General features: G+C 33.5%; 1 protein-coding gene across 1 annotated transcript; it reads right to left on the bottom strand.

Moving 5' to 3' along the window:
- Positions 1-861: 861 nt before the first annotated feature.
- On the bottom strand, positions 862-3,644 carry LOTGIDRAFT_115667 (hypothetical protein; the record flags this gene model as incomplete). Its single annotated transcript, XM_009054612.1, has 7 exons — positions 862-1,074; positions 1,457-1,649; positions 1,981-2,109; positions 2,329-2,486; positions 2,770-2,900; positions 3,134-3,226; positions 3,512-3,644. Coding segments are annotated over 7 exons (1,050 nt in total), but the record flags the coding sequence as incomplete, so codon positions are not given.
- Positions 3,645-9,954: the final 6,310 nt, after the last annotated feature.

Below are 9,954 nucleotides of genomic sequence, written 5' to 3'. Positions count from 1 at the left end.
ACTGATTGGCCTAGATAAAAAAATTCCGGTTTTCTGAGACCAGAGCATGATTGGTCACAACGAATGGTGCATCTGTCCCTTTAAAGTGCTAAGGGAGTTAATATGTAGTGCAATAAATATTGTTATTAAAACATATAATCATAAAACACATCACACATTAACATGTAATAATGCCATCTCTAATATAATATCTGTAAGTTTTGAATTCTTTCATTTATAATAAACACTTATGTTATTTCATCTAAAGCATACCTCATGTATTCAGATAATTTCAAACATAAACACACAATTTTTAAATACCATTTTCTCACTATTCCAATATTTTCAAACAAATACAGAAACTCAACAAACGTCAAAAATATTATCTATAAAATTGGTAAAGAAAGCAAGGTGTATATCTTAGTATAATATTGATTTAAAGATGATATAACTGAGCAAAGATATTAGTGCAAGAACAATTACAGTGTTTTTCTCTCATTTCTACGAAGCTGAAATGATAGTTTACCGCAAATTATATTTGATGAAAACAAAGTGATTATAATACAGTACTGAAATTTGCATTAATCTATACTATATATTCATTTCATCCGATGAACATTGTTGTTTTAGTTGAGTAATATGGTGATATACATATTGTGTTCTTCGGGACAGCTAAAACTCATTCTTAAAGGTCGTTTAAATCATACTTTATATATTTTTTACATCCAGTTGATTATTTCAGATCATTAACATATAGTTTATATAATTGATATACAGTAAATTATAATATATTCAACAAACATCAATAAACACCAAATAGACAAGCAACACTCATTCCTAATGGTTGTTGACATTATACTTTATTTTTTACATCCAGTACATTTATTTCAGATCATTAACATATAGTTTACTAATATACGGTAAATTATATGAACCAAGGTAAATAACTCCATTATGTTCCTCTGCCTCACTGATAGCAGGGATTTTCTCTCCAGTGGGATCGTGTAAACTTCGTACTATTTTACCCTCGCTGTTTACTTCAATCAATAAACCATATTTAGGTACTACTTTTTTTATTAGATCCATTGATAAAACCTAGAATATCAAATAAATGTGAAATTATCTGGAGTTTTACACAAATATCATGATTGCTTCCCTTGGTGATAGATATTAATTTCATTTTATCACACCAAATCTCAGAATGATCACTGCCTTGTCTGTAATTTCAGGGAAGAAAACATTAAAATGGAGCTCTATCAGCTTAGAAGGATATTCTTATAAGTATATCTCTTAAAGTCATAACAATAAAATGGAAAGTTTGTGCTGGCCTAAAGGAGTCATTTTGAACGAAAATGATTTTTTTTGGCCTCTGGTTTAAGAATTGACATTTTTTCTGAATATTTTTCCACAGAGTAAATGTTAGAAGACTTCTAATTCCTTTAAGTTTCTTCCCAAAAAGATTATATTTCAACTTTACCTTTGTAACAAGAGTCTTAATCCAGGGTTTATCACAAACAAAATCTAGAAAATTAAATTTATCAGCCCTTCGTACACCAGTTAGTCCAACCCAGTAAGTACCTCTACTAGTGGGACGGATATTATCAGGTAATCCAGGTAAATTATCAGACCAGATTTCTAATTCACCTTTTTTATTACCAGATAGATGATACCTACAAATTATCATTTTTAAATTAAACAGAGTTTTTCTTCTTGAGATGTGAAAATTGTGCGAATAAAAAATGTCTTGCATCAAAAAACAAGCCCCGTCCTCTCATACATGGGTGTCGGTGAATAAATATGTTTTTTGTCTATCAAACGATTTGTGCATGAACTGTAGGAGCTAAATGATCTTGCCAGAACTACCTAATAATTCAAATAATCACAAAAATTTTACTATGGATTCCAAAGCAGACTTTAATCAAATTCAAAATTAAAATGAATCATTTGCATTACATTAAGTCAATAGCTTAGTGTGAAATGGTTATACTAACATTTACTCACTTTAAAATTCTGGCTTTTGTAGTTTCACATATCAACACAAAATCTTCATTTTTAGACAAAACTACACCATTAGCAAAACTAATACCAGTAACTTCTTCAGTCATTTTACCTTTAGAAAATTTTAATAACCTGAAATATATTACATAACTATATATCTATAAGTGGAGTTTGAAATAGAGATTATATAGGTTCTTCATCTTTGCAGACTGCAGAAAGGAAATGACTTCTACACTATATTGTATGAAGACTAGGGAATAGATTTCACTTATGATGTTTTAAACCAGATTAATGATAAATGAATCTATTTGTAGCAAGATAACAGGACATAACACACACAAATCATTTTACCTGCCGGAGTCCTCTGCCTCTAGAATACTGTAAGGATGATGTCTTCGATCCCATTTTCTACTAGAGTCAGTAATATACATAGTACCATCTTTTAATATAACTACATCATTTAAAAATACAGGTCTATAGCCTAATATCTTCTCTTTAGAATCAAACAACTGATGGGCATCACCTACAAATGATATAACATCATTCTAAAGAGGCATTATATGTGGTCTGAATAATAAATGGTACAGCTCTAGAATATTCCATGAGAATGGCAGTCAACAGAATGTATGTTCTTGCAGTAAAGATTTGGATTCTGGAACAATTTTGAGGAACAATTAAGGCAATCTGGAAGATGGTGTAAATGGTAGGAAAGCCAAGAGGTCTACAAGTCTGCAACTTACTAGACTAAGGCCAGGAAATGGAATATTACATCATATTATTTAGTTGTGACACAAAATTAATATTACCTGTAGCTACATTGATCCTATATAATCCTAAATAAGCATCAACTACAATTAAATATCCTTCTTTATCTAGTTTTAACCCTAGAGGTCGTCCACAAGTTGGTTCATCTTCAAATTTACCTATAATAGTCATTATGTATCCTTATTACATTGCATGATCATCTACCAACCTGAGTGCACAGACACAAAAAATATTGCTGTTGTTGCCATTTGCTTATGTTCTGATAATCAACTCGAGCTATTGGATTTTTTCAATTGAGTGCTTCGATCATATTAACTGTGAAATATCCAATGAGTTGAGTCGAATCACCATTCAACCTGATCTAATCCATCTGGAATACTTAGATAATTACCACAGGGAGGTTTTCCAAGTTGAGCTAAAACCTTGACATGACCTTGAAAGATATCAATGACCTTGCCATCCATGGTACCAGTATAAACATGATCTGATGAAAGAGAAATTAAAAACATTGTGAGTCAATGTCATAACTAAGCTATGTGTCCATGTATGTATGTATATGATTTTCAGTTGACCTGTTGTAAGGTCAAAAGCCAAAGGCCATCTTCAAGATGGCTTCCTGTAAAGAAGGACATTGATGTGTGCCAAAAATATACATCCATAACAATTCGTTAAACACATTTCACTACCTTCTACACAATCCTGATTAAAAGATTGACCATAAATAATAACTAAAGTATGACTTATCTTCCATTATTGATACATAAGAAACAAAACAACTTGCCTCCATCTACAACTATAGACTCTGGTCCTTTAACTTCATCTAAATATAATCTACTTGCTTTCTGTAATAATGTATTGGGTTCTAATGGTCCTTTAAATTCTGGTGGCTTCTCTAAGCTAAATAGAAATTTTATTTAGAAATACTTGATTGAATACCTTAAAATTGCAAAGACAACAAGTCCACAACACAGATAGACAAGTGGAAATGACTTTTGAACTGATATTTCTAATGTAGACTTTCATTAGTCAAACCTATGCCATTTTAAGACTCTGGTTCCCAATCACAGCCTATTGTATTAAGATACCACCTTAAACCAATTGAGTTACCTGTTACACATTGTAATGTTTGACACATTACAACCGAAACTTGTAAATTATCAACAGTATATTTTTACTGTGAAGCACAGCTAGGTTTCTGACCATTCTTATGGAAGGCATGTTTGTCTAAATGTAGAATAGGCTGCCTACTAGAGTACTTACTGATATGACAGCGGTTCTATAGGTGATGGTAAAATTAGTAAGATTATAATAACTAATAATAAACCAGCTAAAAATACTGATACTACAAACTCACACCATCTGAAACAGACAATTAGTTTAATTTACTTCAACTGCAGGAAAGCCTATATTTGTAAGTTAATGCTACCCTTCAGGCTCTGGCATCCTAGTTAAATGATTATCACCTATTTTTACTACTGTAACTGTCTTTACAAACTGTTTAATTTCAAACAACCATCTTTCATCATTTGATTTCTAACCTTTGAGGTTTCTGCATATTATTGTCATAAATAATACCCTGCAGTCAGTGCAGTTTGAGAAATTTACCCTTTGGATTGAAATTTGGCATCATCTGTCAGACTTTTACTGGGAATGTCATCTGTATTCCTTCCTTGTCCGCGTCCGTCATCGAATTTTCTTTGCCTCACGTTCTCTTGATTCATTTTGGCAGGCAAATCTTGTTTCACCTAGCCAACAGTCTCAATCGACCCACATTTACAGTCAAAAACAACCGTAAAAAAAACAACAAACAGGAAAGTTAAACAACTCTAGATTGTCAAGACGTAACTTTTGTTTTAAATGGAGTTAGCTCCCTTGACACACTAAAGTGAGGGAATTGATCATTGGTGCGCGCTAAGGAGGTCCTTGGTGCGCCCACTGAGTTATGGGTCCGCCAAACACTTAATCATTGTACTGAATGCCAAGCTCTGCAACTGGTGTATATTTTGAACTGGACATTAAGTTTAAAGGTTAGGGAACAATCCCTTGGATCAACTACCTAATGTTAATCCTACACTTTGCCGATGTTAGTTGAAAATTTAAGATGATACTGTGCTTAGACATATATTCTATCACTGTCAGCGTTTTCAATATTTTAACCAGTTCAATGTAGTCTATATCCTCTAACTCTATGTATTAAAATTACCGAAGCCCCGTCTGCTACAAGATGTTCACGTTTAAGATCCCTCGACAGAAATCGAAAAAGATTAGTCTAATACCGCTTTGCAGTCTGTCTCCATTAGTCCAATCAGGTGCGGAAAACTTCATTTTCATTTCAATTTTACTTATTGTCTGTAGACATAATGAAACTTTACATGTCAAGGTATTGTCTCCCTTCAGTTACTAAATAGTTCCATTAATTCAATGTAATAATTAGCTTAATATACCTTGGAAACATAAACTGTATTGTTACACCCACCTGAACAATATTCACTTCGTTATAGGAAATGATAATGAAAGATTGCGTAAATGTTCAGACAAAATGAATATTTTATTTTTGTGTTCATCTACAAGGTACCAAATAACACCAATCTTATTTATGTTACAACGATCTCTTCAACAATGCCGATTTCTTTCGGCACAGCTAAATTTTAATCCATCTTGTCTTAAGAACAGAGGATATATTTCAACCATTCTCAGAATTATGATGATTTAAATAGTTTTGTAGCTATAATGGTGCAAACCTCACCTTAGCTTTCCACGTCTTTAGCTTAAGATCTGATCGCTTCATTTTCCATCTTAATTGATAATGCCATAATCTTCCATCATTAAATTATATAATTCTAAATTCTGTCTTTGAAGAATCAGATTGATCGATTTCAAAATAAGCACGCACGTGCCTTTGATAAAGAGTCACATTTCTTTTCAATTCTACTTGTCTTGTCATGATTAACATGAATTCAACCAATAAAAAATCGTTCATTTTGAAAGTTATGTGCTAGATAAAGTTCGGAATTACTTGTGAGCCAGCTGCAGTATGTTTCTCCTGGATGATTACTAGATAGAAGACAATGTATGACAGAGAGAATGTATGTTCATTGCTTAGTGAACCGTTCTATAATACTACACTTAACTTCACTCTAATTACAAGTCGTTACTTACTCAACTCATCAAATCATTTATAATATAAAGACAATGGTTATATCAAAGATAGGGTACCCCTTTGTGTTATTCACTTCGGCTTGTGAAATTCTTACGAGCGACTTGCAAATTCGGTGACGTGGGCTAATAATGTATGTTATTTCAAATTTTGAATAAACTATATATTCTGTGAAGTATTAAGTTACTTTATTCAAAGAAAAAGAGAGGTATTCGTTACTATTATATGGAAGCAATATGATTAATATTATTGATAACATAACGAATTGTGGTAAATCGAAACCCTACGCTATCCCACAATTCGTTATGTTAAAAGAGTCAGACCAATTTGTTATCTAATTTTAATCAGATTGTAGAGGCGTATTTAGAAAACAAAATACAGTATACTGTAGACCGCAAAATAATGTCAGATTAGCGAGAGTGTCGGAGTACTTTCTTTGCCAAAATCGCGTTAGATGTATTCTCCGCCTTCCTAGATTAGAAAACTTTCCAAGGGGTGGGGAGCTGCTACTGACCCTCCACCATGACTTGTGCCCTCTAAAATCTGAAAGGGGAGCCGAGGTGCTCGGATGCCACCCCCGCCCCCCGTATCAATGAAATCCTGACTACACCACTGTCAGATATAGAAGGGAGCGTCAACATATAATCCCTCTCATTTGCCCTTAGGCGTCGCAAGAGAATGCAATATTATAATGATTATTATTATTGTCCCAGAGTTTCGTGTTTTTCCACAGGTTAATACAGTTATCATCCTCGATTTGACGAACATTTTCTAAAATATATCATTCTCTGTGAAATTTCAAACCGTAGCATCAAAAATTTTCGGGACAAAGGCTGTTAACTCCTAGAAAAAAACGAGACCATAAAATTTCTTAATAAAAGGAATTAAAAATTCGATGCGACATAATATTTGTAGTAAACAATCGTCCTTTGTTTCGAAAACTTGTCAAAATTAGTGAAGTGTCATGACTTTTATATGTCATTTATTTATATATATTTTTTTAATTTCGAAGATAAAAGTGGAAATTGTTTATGTCTAGGTATTACATGAGCAAAGTTGTTTTGAAAACTTAACAACTATTTGTACCATTGAAATTTCAAAACAAAATATCATTTGTATTATCTCTGTTGGCCACAGACAAGAAAATTGTCCCACGTCTTGTCTTACAACATTTTCTCGACAGTATTAAAGTAAATACGTGTCAGAATGCACGAAAGAGTAAATTAGTACTTGGCCTTAAAAGGGACAGGTTCGTCTTTCGTACAGAAACGGGAGTGTTTGTAGCTAAGCTACCCAATAGTGTTCACAGCTCACCGACGAAATTTAAGCCTTCAAATCCATGTGTTTTCCAGAATTTTCCGTGTTTAAAACATTAACATTGTGAACATTGCTTTAATCCTGTGCCAGTGCCTTCTGTTGGATAGTAACTTGTTACCTTTCAACCATCCTAATAACTAACAATAGTTTTGGTGATGTGAATGATATGGCTAGTAGTCCTAACTATTTATTTTTACTTCCGTCTGATTGAAGTATTTTATATGATTGACTAAGCAGACTGCCTTATTTTTTAAATTCTCACTTCACCAAGCTAATCTTCCAGATGAAATAATGTGAACCGAAGACATGAAACTTTCTGTACCATCACAAATACTGTTTGTTCTGTCTAGGTACTTTCAAACCTTTAGGAGGTACACCGGTTCCAGCTAAAACTCTAAGACAAATCAAACATGACATACAGCCATGGATGTTAAGCAAACACGAGTTATTTACGCTTCGAACCGCATGTTTATTCCACCAATTTAGTCCAGACAAAACGTCAAATAAAAACCATTAAGAAAAGTGCTTGGATGATTGCGTGGGATCTAAGAAGTTATTAGAAAGACCACAGTTAATTCTTTCCAAAGTAGGTGGTGACTGGCATATCGCTTGTCCTGATCTGGAGCCGAATATAAATCAGGAGAGTAGTCCGAAAATCTAATACATGTACCATGTTATGATGTGCTCAATTCAACGCAGGTCGTGTGTGAACTACAATGCATGGAGCAAAACGTTATACGAAACGATTAGTCATTGACTTGTATTGATTGTTTATTGATAATACGTCCCCGATTCGTTCGGGTGCGATAAGTCGAAACCATGCTCCTTGGATAGAATTTTGGATCTTGATTTTTCCAGGACAATCGACAGGTAACAAAAAATGTGCAAGGAAATTCGAGGCAGGAGGAATCTAAAATGTCGGGGCGTAGGGCGATTATTGTTAAAACAAGATGTTTCTTTTAAAAAATGCACTAGAACGCTTAGCCTAACTAATCGCAAGTGACTGGACAGAAATATCCTTTTGTTATTAAGAGGTCAACTTAATGCAAGACAAGATGAAGCTTTAGCACTTAATGTAAACACAGAGACAAAACGCACTGTGAACATCTGAAGGTCAATCACTGACTGATCTGGTATTTCCACCATCAACGGAACAATTGGAGAAGCAGTGAATGTCAATAGTTTCATTAATAGAAGTGAAATCTATTGGCACTCTGTTTTAACCTTTTAATACAGTTGATCATTTCATTAACACTCAATGTTTATCTGATTTGCTCTGTACTCGCTCAGAAACTGACGAGGAAATAATCGTATGGTGTCTTCTGAAACCTCGCACCTAGTGAACGTATAGATACAGACTTTCCAATCTGAACAAGACGAACTGTTTGGATAATTGTACTACAGGCTACGACTTCCCTGTTGACATACCCAGTTGTATTGACTTTAGTTTCTACAAGGGGGGCCATCGTCTTAGAAAAAAGAAAAATATATATATCGAAGTGCAATATATATTATATGTATAGCCAAAGCCAAATGTTAGAATGTGGTCGAGAAACAATCTTATAGCTCCACCTCAATTTTGTTTTAATGGGTTTGTGTGCCCTTGAATTCGTTACTTGAAAGTCGTAATTTTGGTATACGATTGTTGTATAAAATGTTAGAACCTACCAATGAAGGGGGGAGGGGGGGGGGGGTTGAGGGTGCCATATCAATGAAATCTGTAATGCAGTAATTTCAAATCATCAAACTATAGGACAAACTATATTCTTTAATTTTATTTAGTGCTGTATTTAATATGAAATACTTCTAGGGTAGGATTAACAATTCATCCTACCCTCGTATATATCTTGAAATAATTAACATATTTCTATCAAGAACTTTGTGTTCAGTATTATACAAAGATGCTACATTAACTCAAATCGAGCTTTAATACTCCCCTAAGGAACAATAATAATCGTTCCCGGTGGAGCTATTACATTGAATACCATGAAGCAATATATTCATTCTTACAAGAACTATCATCGCGCACTGTTAAAGACCAACAATATTGATGTTACAGTTATTACCACCGCTGAGCTTGGCTGAATAATTAATACACCTTCTATTCGATCTCTGTAATCATTTTATAGTTACGGAACTAATATCTCCAAGTGGGCTCAAACACTACATAACTTCTCGATAGAATTGAATCTATATAATACTGTAACAAAAGACTCTGTATTACTATCTTAATATGAAACGCCCCACTGACAAATAGTATTACCATCTACTTAATAACACACGGATCGTTATTGTGGGACTTTGCTTTCAGCAAAGTCCCAGTTTGTTATCGAAATGTCAATTCTTTTTTTTTTTTTTTTTTTTTTTTTTTTTTCGATTTTTACACACCTTCCTGAGCTTAGACTACAGTAGTTGCAGCAACCATTCAACATTCACGAACCTTAGATATAGGCGACGATGTGCATAAATATATTTTGGATCTTCTTTGCAAAACCGGAAGTGCCACAGTTCAATATGTGCAAAAATAGATAATCGGCTCTAGAAGTCGTATTTTTCGGCCGATTTTCTTTGGGTTTGCATTTTTGGAATCTACTGTTAAAATCTGAAAGAATAGCAGTTTCAAAATTTCAAAATTCGAAAATTTTTCGCAGACATTTTTTGGCCGATTTTCGAAATTTTTGGACCATTTTTCAGTTTTTTTCGGATTCATCTGAAATTTTGATAAAAGATGCATGTCA

Source organism: Lottia gigantea, assembly GCF_000327385.1.
Source record: "Lottia gigantea unplaced genomic scaffold LOTGIsca_22, whole genome shotgun sequence".
In the NCBI taxonomy this organism is placed as follows: domain Eukaryota; kingdom Metazoa; phylum Mollusca; class Gastropoda; family Lottiidae; genus Lottia; species Lottia gigantea.
This window is presented reverse-complemented; position numbering and strand designations above follow the sequence as displayed.